Raw genomic sequence first — 14,758 nt, 5'->3', positions numbered from 1 at the left:
GATCTTGTCAAGAAGCGCTGCCAGTACTATAAAGGCAAATCCTGCCAATTTCCCTTCAACGAGGTGGGTAGATATTGCCCTCTAAGGTGTCTTTCCGTCATAAATTCTTCGCTTTTGAGTACAGGGCTAGGAAAAAGCTTACACGTTTTAGGTTGATGGGTTAGTCATGACCGATATGATAAGCTCCTATTCGCAATCCAGCCTTCGCCGACCCGAATTTCTCGACCGTTCCGATGCCAAAGCATGGACCTCTGATTGTACATGCGCCGTTTGCAAACGAGGAATTTTGACAGCAAGAGTCAGCAGAAATGATTGGTCGGATTATGGGCTATTGACAGCCAAAAGTGAACTGTATCCGTCAGATTATTTATTATGTCCATTTGAAATCCCTGCCTTCGTATTCAGAACCCGGACTTGGGGTGAGCTTTGCCCTCTACTTCTCGCTCCGGGAATATTGATTAAAATCGCTTAAAATTGCCGAACAGAAACTCTTCACGTCAGGAACTTCGAACCTCCGCGTTTCGAGTCAAGTATGATCGATAATCTTGTCACAAAAGATGAGTATCGCATCAAGACGCTGAAAGCTCTAGCAAAGGGCTTCGTTCGGGAGAATGTTGATGGTGTCAGGATCGAGGGAGATCCCTGGTCAGCGGACTTTGTCAAAGGCAAAGGGAAAGGGCTGATTTTCCTGCTTCACGGAAAACCTGGGGTAGGCAAGACTTATACAGCAGGTAATTCATTTCAGTTTGAGACGTATATCAAAAAGCTCTGCTCCCTAGCTCAGCCCTGGCCAAATCCCGCCCCGCCGCCCCCCCCCCCCCAAAAAGAAACAAAGAGTTAAAGGAGAAAAAAAGCTAACCCGAAGAAAAAGAATGCATCGCAGAGTATACCAAGCGACCGCTGATGGTCTTGACCAGCAGCGACATAGGCACAGACCCGTCTAGGATCGAGCAAAATCTCACCCAGCACTTCAAAATTGCGACAAGCTGGGGCGCTGTCCTATTGATAGACGAAGCGGACGTGTTCATGGAGCGACGTGGGTCTGCTGACTTGGTAAGAAATAGTCTCGTGGCAGGTAAGTCGTTACAAGTCGTCCCGGAACAACTTATTGAATCATTTTGCGGCTTGGGATCGGAGCTAATTATGCATTCCACTACCTCAAAGGCTTTCTGAGGGCCCTAGAGTTCTATGAAGGAATCCTCTTTTTGACTACGAATCGAGTCGGCGCTTTTGATGACGCCTTCGTTTCGCGCGTCCACGTCAAGCTTTACTACCCAGAATTCGGCGACACAGAGCGCCAAAAGGTCTGGAATACGTTTGTGAAGAAGCTGACGAGGGAAAGGGAGAACTATATGCGTGTCACAATAGACGCGAAGGAGTACATCGAGAGCAAGCAGCTACGAGAAATTCCATGGAACGGTAGGGAAATCAGGAACGGTAAGACATGTCGTCAGTGACCCCCAATGATTTAGGATTACTGACGGCTCCATAGCATTTCAGACAGCTGTGTCGCTTGCTGAATACGAAAATAAGAGGGACAGGGAGGGTAACATAATGCTGACAGAAGAGCATTTGAAGTCAGTCGTAGAGCTTTCCAAGGACTTCAAGAACTATCTGGACGAGTTGCATGTTGCTGATGAGTCGAAGCGAGCGCTCGCAAGGAAAGAAAGGCTGGACTCGTATGGCACTTAGTGCACGTCCTATTCCTTTATTTCTTTGAGGTTGTCGTCGAAGCTTTTTTTTCCATTCCAAATTTGATTTCTGCATTATCGTTTCTTTTGCTCACCATTGTCCCTCCTTTGCAAATTCCTTGCTCATGCTTTGGTAGAGGTTGACAAACTTTGTATGGGTGAGCTTATGTATATACAATTCATCCAGTAAAGCCACCGATCTCTCAATATGTGATCATTTGTTTTAGTATGTAAGTGAAATTGATCAAGCATCGCAAAGAGACGTTCATCATATAGTATGAAAGAGTCCTGAGAACCTGGAGGAACGAGGCATGCAATTGAAGTGTCATCATTAAGAGCAGTATCGACTGAATGCGATACTTTCGATTTCAGCAGCTATCATCAAGCTTAGCTACGTGATATTTCAGCTTCAGAAACTCTCAAACATCCCGGATTTCTCGAGCCAATCGCCAATGCTCAAGCAATGCCACAGGGTGCAGTGATTGCTTCGCCCCACTAAGTCACCTACCCCGCGGGCCTACATTCTCCACGTCTTCAAAGCTCGTATACCCGTCACGGCGTGAATACAACATCACTTTGAACACTAAGGACTCTAACTCTGGGACGATGGATCTCACAGTTACCTGCCTTTGCGGGACAACTCGCCAAGAACTCAGGTCTCACCGTCCGCATATGCTGCCCAGCGATACCGAAATGGACCGTCATGGCTCAGGAGTCCTCTTCGTCTCTCACCTGGCTATCGATCGCCCGGAGCAAAGCGAGCTATCTAAATTGTCGAAATACGCCTTCCAAGATGGGACACGATTCTTTTGCGGAACTTGCGGTTGTCATTTGTTCCAGACGATCACTGTCTCTTCGGCGCTGGCCTCGCTAGCCCAAAGCCCGGGAGGTTCGCTTGCACCCGCAGCCCTGGCTGACACGCACGAAATCTTCGTGGTTGCCACTGGAGTAATCACAGAAAGTCCGGATGAGAAAGTACAAATACATATGGGGAGAGCACCCAAGGACGATACTCGCGATGGCGGGCTGGAGCCATGGTTGCCTGTGGCTGAGATGAAGGGGCGGACACAAAAGACAGAAGCAAAACCACCGTCAGAATCCTCCTTCGACTCAGTCTCAGCGGCCTGTGGATGCGGAAATGTGCAACTACTGGTCCAGCGGCCTCAGCGTTTGTTGGGATCAGACGACTTCGGCCGCAAAGGGGCTGAACTTCCATACTCTCCATATCCTGACCTCATGTTCCCTTACAAAACTACTCCAAAAGAAAAGGTGGACAATCCTTCACATGAGAAGTGGTTCCTCCGCAAGACAGGTGAACAGTCCAGATATCTCGCCGGGACATGTGCGTGCAAGTCATGCCGACTGGTCACGGGCTACGAAATACAGACCTGGGCTTTCATACCCAGAGTGGCCATCAGCATCTGCGTTTCGCAAAAGTCCGCAAGTATCAGAACGGAGTTGAACCCCTCTACGAACAATGAAGCACAAGCTACCGACTCTTACATCACCCTCGAGTTCGAAGAGCTGGCCAACCTACCCACCGGCCGAAACCCGCTTCGATCCTATGAGTCGTCCCCAGGGGTTTTCCGCGAGTTCTGCCACGTTTGCGGTGCCACAGTCTTCTGGCATTCGAAAGTGCGCCCTGACTTGATCGATGTAAGCGTTGGCCTGCTCCAGGCAAGCGAGGGTGCGAGGGCCGAGAGTCTGCTTGAGTGGTGGCGGGGGAGGTGCAGCTTTGCTGAGGATGCGGGACTGGACCGGAAGGGTTGGATCAAAGATTGGGCTGAGAGCCTTATTCAGGGATTGGAGCACGGCATGAAGGGAGAGTAAATTTAGTATCGGTCTTGTATGAAAATAATCGTTGGCCAGGTCACAAAAGGCGTGCGGATTGTTGATGGGCTGAGAACCAAATTAGCGAAGAATGAACGGTTTCGTTCATGTCCGAAGGTTTCAGCAAGATACCGAGGACATGAGTATCACAGCGAGGAAATACAGCTGAATAGATCAAATACGTGAGCTCCGAGCATAAATGCAGGAGGAATCCGGTGTCCTTTAGCTCGACATTACATTATATTTATGGCTCCGTAAGTAATGCCCCTCTTGCTCCAAAGGTTCATCAATAAGTTCAGTAAATAGCCTTCTGAGTCCGATTTTGAACCGCGGCCACCAAGATTTGTGTTTTTTTTTGAGAAGAGTGAAACACAACACGGCAGTCAAATAGATCTTTGGACGCATTTTGTGGTTCTGCAGATCAAGAATAGTCTCGGTCTTTGAGAGAATCTTATAGTGACACGAGCTTTGAGGTATTGCACAAGTATTGCCATTGAAGAAGGAAGGAAAGCAGCCCAGCTTGACCGATCATGATCTGGAGGCTTCAAGGGTAAGTGACTGTGCTGCTTTTGCTAGTCACTACCAGTATTTGTCACTTGAATTCTTCAGTCCCAAGTCGAGTGTGGCTGCCCAGCTGAGTGTGACAACCGACTTGAGTGAATCACTGAATTCCGTGATTCACTCATGCGCATGGCTGAGCCAACAACTTGGGACGAAACTTTTCATAAATATGGCTCGATCCAGACTGAGTGAATTTTGCATCTGGTCTCAAGCTACTTAAGAACGGAACCATCGCAGATGAAAACTCACAATGCCATCCAGCAAAAAGTCCGGAAGTTTCCCTAAATTCAACCTCAAACGCAAAAAGACCAAAGAGCAGAGCTCGGCCACAAGCGCAACCAAGAATGCCCATACTCACGACACAGACAACGCAACAGCTCGGGAGAGCGAAGGCGCGAACTGGGACGACATCATAGAGGAACAGAAAAAGAATTAAATTATTCCCGTCCGGTGCCGAGAGCATTCAGTTGGTAGCACCACCTGAAACGTCGTACAGGCCGGCTTCGAGGTATGTAGACCACAACCATGCGCCAAATCTGGTCGAGACCGTATTCTGACAATTTAAACCCGGTTTAGTCTTTTCGAAAAAAGCCTCAATATAGTTGGGATCAGCTGGCGTCATCGCTCGGCACCTCGAAAGAATCCTGCATCGTTCCGGACGATTGGGTTTCGGGCAAACGTGTGGTCTGGATAGGTTGCACACGGATAAGTAAATGCCAGTGGGTCGAGAATATCCTTTTAGCTATAATTCGAAATCCATAGCTACACAACAATGCTTTGAGTGACTCGTTTCATGTGCCTTTTGATCATACAATATGGACAGAAGGGAAGGACGTATGACTGAAGCAACGGCGATCAATGGACGGCAGGTTCCTCGAGCATGACTATGTTGAATATTGACGTGACTATATCCAGATTTGGAGCTACAGATGGCTTTCTATTCGCTCTGAGAGGCTTCATCCAAGCAGATAGCGCAGAAGTCGTGAAGTCCTTCAACCTCTCACTATCCGACAACCGCCAGTCTCAACAGTCCGGTTGTCTGACGCTCCTCACACTGATAGTCATGAGCCTATGTAGTTAACATCCCAACTAAGCGATCTCTCCTTCGCCTAATATCGGCAGGCTATACTCATGCCCAAAACAATACCCGGTTGTGTAGAACAAGAGAAAATAGAAAGCTTGTAGGCAGATGAAAGAGTAGGTCACTACCTGCTCGCATCAACCTGTATCTATGAGTTCAGATGATAACGACTGTAGATAAATAGTCTTTAGGAAATACTGGCCAATATCTGAACCCCCGGGCTCAGTGTGCGTGAAGACGGCCGAAGAGAGCCAAAAGGGTCAGTTGCCTTGGGAGATAAAGACTAGTTGCACGCTCATAAACCTATTATCACGTCAGTTGGCCTATCATGGCAATTAGAGGGAATAGCAGAAGACCATTATTCCCAAAATAATCCACTCACGCCGCAGTCGCCGCGAATACCTCGATCCTCCTCGTCTTGGTCAGGGTGCTGAGCGCAAGGCAGAACACCAGCGAGAAGACACACACCAGGCCGACCCGCAACCCCATGCTTTGGACAGCATACAGCGTGACGACGGACGCGACGGGTACGACGGTGGAAAACATGGCTCCGATGACCCGGTTGGCCCTCGAGTACGTACTCTTGTCCCACTGGTAGACGCGCCCGCCCACGATGGCAAGACTGCCGCCCAAGCCGCTTTCAATATCTTCCTGTCGGATGAGTTTCTGCGTCAAGTAGTTTAGCCATGCGGTCTAGTGGTTGTGGATCACGCGAGTGCTGCAAGAGGACGATGTCTGCCGTACCATCTTACACCCGCGAAAGGCTCTCAGTAGTCTCAGCACAGCGTTGACAACAAACCTCTCGAGCGGATCATTATCCTCATCCGCCGCCTCGAGCAGCACAAGATCGTCGAGGAACCCTTCCTTATACGCCTCGGGCTCGAGGCCCCTCAGCTCACGGGATAGGAACTGCATGCTGTCGTCGCTGAGCGAGTCTCGCCCCACGATCTTGGATAGTATACTTCTCTGATCCGCCGTGGGGCCAGCCATGGAGGCGACCTTGGCGTGTCTCTGGATGGCGTCCTCTCCAGGCACACGTAGATATATCAGTTACTATCGCCACAAGGAATGAGACTGACACTCTGGGTGGGTTTGTGGATTTCTGTGTGTATACTGCTCACGGTATTCATACAACCTTTCCCGCAGCTTCAACCAAATCTTCCACCTCTTGTCACATCCCCTCTGCCCGCTCGTCGCCAGGAGATTCCAGTGGAAGTCCCAGTTGCTCCTCTCGTCGGACCGCGGGAACTGCGCGTCAGCCGCAGCCTCCCGGTCCAGCTCGAACTTGAGCTGGTATAGCTCGGCCTGGAGGTACAGGAGGTTCTGCGTCGACAAGTCCTTGAACCGGCGCATCATCCCGTGGCGTGTCTTGGTCATGAACTCGGCGAGGTGGGCGTAGCCGCGGGTCGGCCTTGACATCGAGGTCGCGGATGGGGTTTCGGTCCTCCCCGTGCTCGCCGGCGTGGGCTGCTTCTCGGGATCGAGTCCTTCTTCCATCTTGAGTTTTGTTGGAATCGGAGTAGACTGTGACAGGCTGGATAGCGACTTTGAATGAGTCAGCATGAGATCTTTAAGATCAGTCGGAACAAATAAGCACATCTTTCGAACATCTTCAAGACACCTCTTGCGCTCTACTTGAGCACGGGGAACTGTTCATCGCCTACGTGTGCATCCACGCCCAAGCAGCACATGACAAAGGCGAGGACACCGCCACTCGAGCTGTACCACCTTCTCAACCCCTCCTCCTGAAAAGCACGTAGCCGTTGGGAACACCAGAAGCCAGGCCATGGTCCATTAGCTCGAGACGTAGGATCGAGTCCCGAAGTTGAATCTGCCCTGTTCTCTGCCAACGCTGTCGTACGGGGCGGATGGGTTGACCCCAGGTCAGGCGTCCTGCCAGGCCTATCAATATCCACATGAAGAGATATTCCTCTGACGACACATCTTAGTCGTCAAGGTGATTCATCTCCGTGGAGGACAATCCACGGTTACAATATGGGCGGCTACACTGGATCGAGCACACTGTTGCCGCTACCGCTCGAAACCATTCGGCAAAGCCTGCATGTCAGTGAATCACAAGTCAACAAAGCACACATCTCTTGCAAAATTGATATCGCACTGGAATCGGTCCATGAAAGGTTTCTAGAAATATGATCCGTGCGTGCCCGCAGGTGCCATCCAGAGCCTGATGATTTTCCGTTCCCTCGCCATGCAGCCCTGTCGGGGTATCTGATTTACAGGAGGTTTGTGAAATGAAGAAGAAAGAATAAGCTGCCATCAAGTAGAACTTCTGTCGATTTCCTGTTCCCTTCAAACACTCGACAACATGTCGTAAAGAACTTCATGATGTCGGTGGAGGATAGGTGGCGGGCCAAGAATGTCTCCATGGTGGAGGCCAATCGTATCAATATTGGCGTTCCCTAACTCTCGTTCGGTCATGTCCATTGATTCGTTGCTCATCTTTGTGATCCAGCATCTTTCCAGGCCCTCGTCAGCGTCCAAGGTTATCTAAAAGAAGGACGATCTGAATCGGAGTTCCAGGTAGCGTCGAAAGTCCCTAGTAGTACAATGGCACCATCCCCGGGTGATGAAAGACAAGATTGCCGATGTGCATGTTTGGGCCACGAGAGCTTCAAAAGCAGCCAAGCTAGGTTATGCATTCGTGATAGCATAGTTACCAGTCGCATTAGAGATATTGCATCCATCGTTGACGAAGAAGGTGCAGTTTGCATTGGTCTGTCGAGCGACGCCACGTCGGCTGTCAAGGAACCATTTCTTGTGGTAGCTCTTCCGATCTCCGGTAACTAGACACGCACCAAAAAGGTACTTGAAAGTGCCAGTGGGTGTATCGCTTGCGCCTCCAGCAGTTGTTGTGTAGATGAAGGACTTGCGGACAGAATCTCAAGCCGTCGCCTTCTGTTGATCCGCTGGGACTGCCTTGTTGCCGTCCATCTTCTGGGCCATGGCGGCCTGTTTCTTCTTCTCAATCTCAGCATATACCTTCGCCTCCAGCGCTTCGAGAGCGCTCGAGCCGTCCGTCTGCTGATCGGCGCCGTTCTTGGCAGAGTCATTTCCGTTAGCAGCGCTCTCGCCGTTGGCACCCCCGGCGGCAGCTTTCTCCTGGGCCTCTCGCTCCTGTTGAAGTAGGCCCTCAAGAGCCGTGCCCTCCGTAGACATCCCCTGCTCCTCCATCATAACGGCGAGACGTTGTGCGCGACCTTCTTTCTTTCGCGGTACAGGTGCTTTAACATTATTAGCAACCCCTTGTTTGGTATCGTTGTCTTGGGAATTGTAACTTACCTCTGCCATTTTCCTGGACATAAAACTGCCTCAGCAGATTGACAGCCTCATCACGGTTCCAACCACCTTCAGCCTCAAAGCCCCTCTCTACGTTTCCACCATGGCCCATAGACATGTTGGAGACGGGTTTGGGCGGCTCAATGTAAGTCATCTTGCCTGGCTGCTTGTTCTCACTCACGGCAGCCGGACCCTCTTGAGATCCGTTGGTCGAGACCGAGGCGGCAGCGGAGGCAGCATGGTGAGCTAGAGGTGGTCGAGAGGGTAATTGGTTGGCAACAGGCCGGTGGATGGGGGTTGCTGGGATACTGACGGCGTGTGCGGGGTCGGAGTTCATGTGAATACAGAACACGCCGCCAGTTCCGCCAAACTTGTCGTTGACGGCGCCGAAAAAGACCTTCTTTATGCCGTACTGGCGGAGCATCGACGCACACATGACACAAGGCTCGACGGTGACGTACAGGATACAATCCTGTATCAACGTTCGGTCGACGATGGGTGCGGGATGAAGCTTTTGGCCATACGGGAAGATGTGACCCTTCTCGGGGTCGACTTCTCCCCACTCTTGCTCTGTGTATAACTTCATAGGTGGAGGCTTGTCGGATTGATGCTGGCTGCCCTGTCTCTTCTTCTTCTTTCCCTTAGACTTCTTAGACTTCTCCTGTTCTGCCTCGGCCTTTGCCTGGGGGGTGAAAGACAAGAGAGCGGTCAGGGCCATCAGCTCCGCGTGCCGGGTACCGTTTCGGGTGACGTTGGTCGCGTTCATTCCCTTGGCGATGACCTTTCCATTATGGACGAGCACACACCCGACAGGTGTCTCATTGGTCCTCAGGGCCAGGCGGGCCTGTGACCAGCGAAAGTCAGCATGATGTTTAGTGGTCAATGGTAGTTGCGTGGGGGCACCTAATCGTGGCAAGATCGGTACGTGGCAGCAGGAAGAAAAATCGGGTGGAAAGGTTGATGGGAAGTATTCGACAAGATGTGGTTGGTATGTGGGACAAGTGATGCGAGCTGGTGCACAGCTCTGAAACGCGGCAACAAGAGTGCGTGAAACATTATGGAGGTGTAACAATGCGGCAACAAGAGTGCGTGAAACATTATGGAGGTGTAACAATGCGGCGCATGTTAAGAGGCGCTTGACGTTTCCTTGGGGAGAGACGTAGTATCAAGCAGACAAAGGACATGGGTGTGGAGAGATGAGATCGAAGACAGGTAGTAGGAGAAAGTTGTTGCAAGACATACCATATCCAGTGCCTGATCCATGAAGCCGTGATGAATTGCTCGCTCGGCAGCGGTGGCAGGGTCCTCAGGTTCCTCCTCGACGGGCTGAACAGCCGGGGCCAGATCGACCTGGTCGTGGAGATTCTCCTCGGCCTCCTCGGCACCGACCACATGATGCTTCAAATTGTCGTCGACGCCGTTGGTGATGTCCTCGAAAGGTGTCTTGGCCGGGACTCCATTCGTGGGCGCGTCCTCGTGCTTGATAGGCCGAGATGGAATCACCGCTACACCGGTTTGGGGCAGGGCGGGCTTGGTAGCTGGTTGCGCATCGCCATTGACGAACTTGGGGCCGTATGCGTGCTGAGGCCTGGTGCTGGTCGAATGTCGCTGCATGCTTTCTGGAGTGTCGTTGCCTTGGAGGTCGCCGTCTTGGCCGCTAGGGTTAGGACGAGGTTGGTGGTCGTGTTCGTCGTTGGCGGGGGCGTCGGTGAGGGTGTTGCCTCTGTCGCGGTTCTGGTTGTTGTGCTGCCGAGGTTTGCGAGTAAAGAAGGTCGAGAACAGGAAGCGAAAGATGGGTTGGAAGATACCGACGACAAAGGCGACGACGGCGTCCAGAAACCTCGAGGCCTTTCCACCTGGGCCATCCGCAGAAGTGAAGTCCCCACTAGCTACCATTTTTGCAGGCTTTTATGCAGAAACCCAGCTGCAAACCAAACGGGCAGCCACTAAGCCGCCGCTGCTGCTGCCGCCGCTGCTGCTGTTCCCAACGCTCTTTCTCTGTTGCCCTCCCTCCTGTCTCGCCTCTCCCTCTCTTTCTCTGTCTTCACTTTCCGATGGTCACAGTACCAGTCAGACGCCAAGTGGACGCTTCCCGAGGCGAGGTCGGCCCCTTTTTGCCTCCTCCTCTGCTCAGAGGCGTCTCTCCCAGAAATTCGATCTTGGCCAAGTTCCAGGCCCTGCTCCTTCCAGGGCGCTCACTCTCACACGCACAAGCACACGCACACGCACAAGAGCCTCTCAGCCTTCTCAAATCTCACAACAAATCTTTCAAAAACAGATGACAGGGAATACGTAGTCTTTCATTGTAATAATAAGACTCGAGAGAAAGGACAGTCGTCTCGTAGATGATGATCATGAGGAATGCTCACAAGTGTGACAACAAAGAGAAGATCCGGTTTGCAGGGTCATTCAGGGTTGAAATTTTGGGGTTATCTTATCGGGGTGGTAAGTATGGATTGGTGCATCCAAGCACATCGAGCACCCCTGTGCTGGAGAAGGCTCTTTTAGTTGCATAAAGATGCCTAGCTTCGAAGGTACGGAGGTACATGGGTACGTGCATAAGCTGGTGGGGCTCCTCCCTCGCCCGCCGTCGAACCAGAGCCCGAACTGCGAGACAAGAGCAAACATCGCCCCTCGATCGCTGCAGCGGACAGACATCTCAGACCTGCGCTTGCTTGTTGATGCTTTGGGGAAACAACATTAAGTTTTCAAGCCTGTGTCATATTGCTTACACGCTCTTCGGTCTTATTCACGAGCCCATTTGAAATAATTTCCAGTTCTCGCGAACTGCGAGACTCTGGGGCAGAGCAAAGACGACATGCAAGTTCCTTTTTTTTTTCTCTTTTGGCAGAAGTATCTTGTTCTACCCGCATGCTGACGATTCGTGAAATGGAGTCTCTTTGCTACGGACAAGAAGACTGGGCAAAGTTGAAAACCATATGCTGATGAGACAAACGACATATAATGCCCTGACTCTAAAATTAATGTTTATTCCGATGGAATAGTGCAGCCTAGTACAGCTTCTATCAAGCTTCTGTCATCGAATCAGCTCTCCAAAAGCAGTCAAATGCCAGATAGCAGCATTCGATCAGACAGTCTTCCTCAACGGCGTTCCATATTACTCTGGCGTAAAGTAGGGCCATTCTGAAGTCGGTAAGTAGTACACAAATGCTAAGAATGATCCGGGTCTCTGTCTACCCCATACTCAAACAAATTCTGCCAAGGCTCGGGAATCCAATCATCAGGGAATGCCAGTTCCACGTCCTGGATATTGTGGCAGTTACACGTAGATGCGGCCCAGAGGAAGCGGGCAACAATGCGGCCGTCCTTAACCAGCCATCCCGCTCCTCCGTGGTGCGTGAGAGCGTACTTGAGGCCAGGCACTCGGTATGCCACAGCGCCTAGAATTTCAGAAGGGAGCTTAGGATTGCGATGAATCAAGCCGACTTGTATCAGAAATCGACCGCGGCAGATGGAGCAGTCGACACAAACCATTGTCCTCTCATCGCTGCTATGAATAACTTTGCCATGGACGTTCACTATAGTACAAGTGACTCGTTAGCGGGCTTTTGGTCCAAATGAGCTCCTCAGAGATGCGAAAGAACGGAAAGAGTATCCAATGACTTACTGAAATCCATCGCGTTCGGCGAGATGTTTCCTTTATGTGCTTCGTTCAGCATCAGCAGCTGAGCAACGTAGTCTGTAGCACTACGCCTTTTCACGCCTGGGTACTCATCGTAGAGAACTTGAAGGTGCACCTGTAGCTGTGATCTCCGGTTCTCCTTGTCAAGGTTCTCCCGCACTTGTTTTATATGGTCCCCGAAGAACCGACAGCAGATGGTTTCTGCGAACACATCCGGATCAGGACCGGTGACGTCGAGGACTCGCCTCGCAAGCTCGTGAAACGTCCCGAAATCTGTGTTCTTCCAGAGTCTTTTAGCCATCGTGACTGTTCCGAGATTCTCCACTTTGAGCTTCGCCATTGACTCCCCGGGACCGGACAGGACGATGCCAGGGAACTGAGGAGGTGATTCTTCCATTCCCAAGCCGAACATTCCATGCTCGTCAAATCCAGTGGCCTTTATTCCAGCAGCGTCCCTTTTGCGTGGCATTATGAACAAGGGGCTGAAGTCTCCAGCCCGCAGGCGCGCTTTCGCTATTATTGACACGGACTTGCGAATGTCCTGGTGCGGTAACTCGGAGAATGGCACCACTGGCCCGGTAAGACCAAGGAGAGCGTGGATAAAGTCGACCGGCACTGTGGCCTGCCTTCTTGAGATGAGGATGAAGCAGTGTGCAAATGGTACAGGAAGCCCGCGAAGACGCCTAATGCGCACTGGCGCGAGTGGTCCCAACATGTGCGGCAGGACGTTTCTTCCGACCCCAGCCAGCCTTACAACGTGGTCCCTGATCGTCCGATGCACCTCATCCTCATAGTGCAAGGCCGGCTCGTCATAGAATGGCAGACCCGTTCGGAACTCATCCAGCAGCTTGTAGTCCTGCAGCATCGGCCGTAGCTGACTGCTCTGCACGCACTCCATGGCTGTCCAGATACGGCGAAACCATCTCGAGTTGCACACTTCAACGACCCCCCGGACACGTTCTTCGCTGGTGGAGCCGCTGCGCATCGCCTGGACCGAAGACGGCGCCAGGTCGGAGAAAAAGGGGACCACAAAGTAGGCGTGGCTGTACAGCTCAGGGATGGCGTGAATGATGTGGCCTTTGCGTCCGTGACACCATTGCGGCACGCTTATGTAGTCATGCCATACTTCCAGGAGACCTTCCTGCCTTTCTTCAGGCTTCAAGGAGTCGACGATGCCTAGGTAGATGCGCGTAGGGACTTCACGCACCAGACGGGCCACAGAAGCAATCTCGTCCTCAGAGAAATTGTCGAGTACGAGTGCTTGCGTGTACTCAAACTGTAGCTTGGACACGTCTGGGTGCCAGACATGGGAGATGGTGACATATCTTGTCTTTGACGAGAGAAGGCACCTAAAATGTCTGTCGAACGTCAAGATTGTTTCGGACAACCAGGGAACCTGGATCGCCGCTGCATGTTGTTTCCCGTTAGCCGTGGCGGTGTGCGGGGGTTCCTTTGGCTGTAGGGCAAAGGTTCTAATTAGCGTATCGTCTTTGGTGACAGGCTCTCCACAATGACAGCATTTGAGGTCTGCTGTTTCCAATTGCGCGGGTTTCCAAAGCTCTTGTAAAGTGTCCATCATGCGGTTCAAGGTGCGAAATGAATTTGAGAAAACCTTGGTTATCGGCAGTCGGTGGATGAGAACTTGATCAGACACTGTTCTGACTGTGGAAGTGGCAGAACACGGCGTCCCGGTGCAATGCTACGAGCTGGCCAGGCTGGCCATGACCTGAGAGTGGGCCCAGAGGATGCAAAGGATGCAACATTGTGGAGATAGGTGAATCTGAAGTACTCTTGTGTGTATATATGTAGAGGATATCAGCGAGGCTAGATTTCAGTATATCACACTTTGCGAACGGTACTTTGAGATTTACGAGGGATGGAAATGCCTGAATTACTTAAGCAGAGGAGCAGTGTTCAGCGCTCGGATTGATTTCCAAGTGGCTCGACTTGAAACCAACTAGGACGGCTTACACACTGGGCAGTCATTTTGGGGTCCGGGGTGGTAGAAGAACTTTCCTCGTCAAGAAGTCAAGAAAACTCGACGGACAGGTAGTTTTTTTTTTGGGTCGAGAGGGAAGTACAGAGATGCTCAAGGGGCGGTACTTGAGGTCAAATCAAGCAATGTCGGGCTCCGGGAGGAGTACAGCACGGGCAGAAGCGGTGCCGGGCAGTCGGCTCCGAGTACTGCGAACGGCGCACCCCGTGCGCCCCCACTTCTCCAGCCCGTTGCTTGTCTTTGCTTGTCTCGACCCCAGGTATTGAAGCTACATGACGTACCCCGTAGAACGAGCAATGTCTCGCCCGAGAATGCTCGGTATAGCATTGAACCGGCCCAATGTCGTATATTAGTGCATTGCGTGCTGCTGATAAGCCGTTAGCCTCGGACTGAGATGGGGGCTGGGCGCTCAAGGTATCCGAAACTGAGCGAGGCAGTTCCCAGGCAAGTAGATAGTCTAATAGGTGGACGGGGAGAGAGGACTGAGGCTCTGCAGTGGATACGACAAATCGCAATCTACTGTTACGGACCGAGGAGCAAGAGGAGTCACGCTTGCATGCATAGCAAATCAAGATATTGATCCATTGGATCCATCAATGGACGGTCAATGCTACAAGCCATCGCGCAGTTGTGGATTGACTCATTGCTCAGGTGGCCGG

General features: G+C 51.7%; 4 protein-coding genes across 4 annotated transcripts; 1 reads left to right on the top strand and 3 right to left on the bottom strand.

Moving 5' to 3' along the window:
• Nucleotides 1–2,363: 2,363 nt before the first annotated feature.
• On the top strand, nucleotides 2,364–3,521 carry J7T55_012133 (uncharacterized protein; the record flags this gene model as incomplete). Its single annotated transcript, XM_053136990.1, has 1 exon — nucleotides 2,364–3,521. One exon carries the CDS (start codon nucleotides 2,364–2,366, stop codon nucleotides 3,519–3,521), a length of 1,158 nt encoding a protein of 385 aa, XP_052999937.1.
• A 1,902-nt stretch (nucleotides 3,522–5,423) lies between these two features.
• J7T55_012132 (uncharacterized protein) lies at nucleotides 5,424–6,660 on the bottom strand (the record flags this gene model as incomplete). Its single annotated transcript, XM_053136989.1, has 4 exons — nucleotides 5,424–5,466; nucleotides 5,546–5,829; nucleotides 5,908–6,188; nucleotides 6,285–6,660. The coding sequence occupies 4 exons, from the start codon at nucleotides 6,658–6,660 to the stop codon at nucleotides 5,424–5,426; spliced, it is 984 nt and encodes a 327-aa protein (XP_052999936.1).
• Nucleotides 6,661–8,064: 1,404 nt separating this feature from the next.
• On the bottom strand, nucleotides 8,065–10,356 carry J7T55_012131 (tRNA-specific adenosine deaminase; the record flags this gene model as incomplete). The annotated part of the gene is made up of 3 exons (XM_053136988.1): nucleotides 8,065–8,405; nucleotides 8,464–9,304; nucleotides 9,703–10,356. 3 exons carry the CDS (start codon nucleotides 10,354–10,356, stop codon nucleotides 8,065–8,067), a joined length of 1,836 nt encoding a protein of 611 aa, XP_052999935.1.
• A 1,275-nt stretch (nucleotides 10,357–11,631) lies between these two features.
• On the bottom strand, nucleotides 11,632–14,089 carry J7T55_012130 (uncharacterized protein; the record flags this gene model as incomplete). Its single annotated transcript, XM_053136987.1, has 3 exons — nucleotides 11,632–11,999; nucleotides 12,089–13,559; nucleotides 14,075–14,089. The coding sequence occupies 3 exons, from the start codon at nucleotides 14,087–14,089 to the stop codon at nucleotides 11,632–11,634; spliced, it is 1,854 nt and encodes a 617-aa protein (XP_052999934.1).
• Between the last annotated feature and the right edge of the window lie 669 nt (nucleotides 14,090–14,758).

Source organism: Diaporthe amygdali, assembly GCF_026229845.1.
Source record: "Diaporthe amygdali strain CAA958 chromosome Unknown NODE_2_length_3802984_cov_64_841326, whole genome shotgun sequence".
In the NCBI taxonomy this organism is placed as follows: Eukaryota; Fungi; Ascomycota; class Sordariomycetes; order Diaporthales; family Diaporthaceae; genus Diaporthe; species Diaporthe amygdali.
The sequence above is the reverse complement of the archived record's forward strand: the minus strand, read 5'-3'. Positions and strand labels throughout refer to the sequence as shown.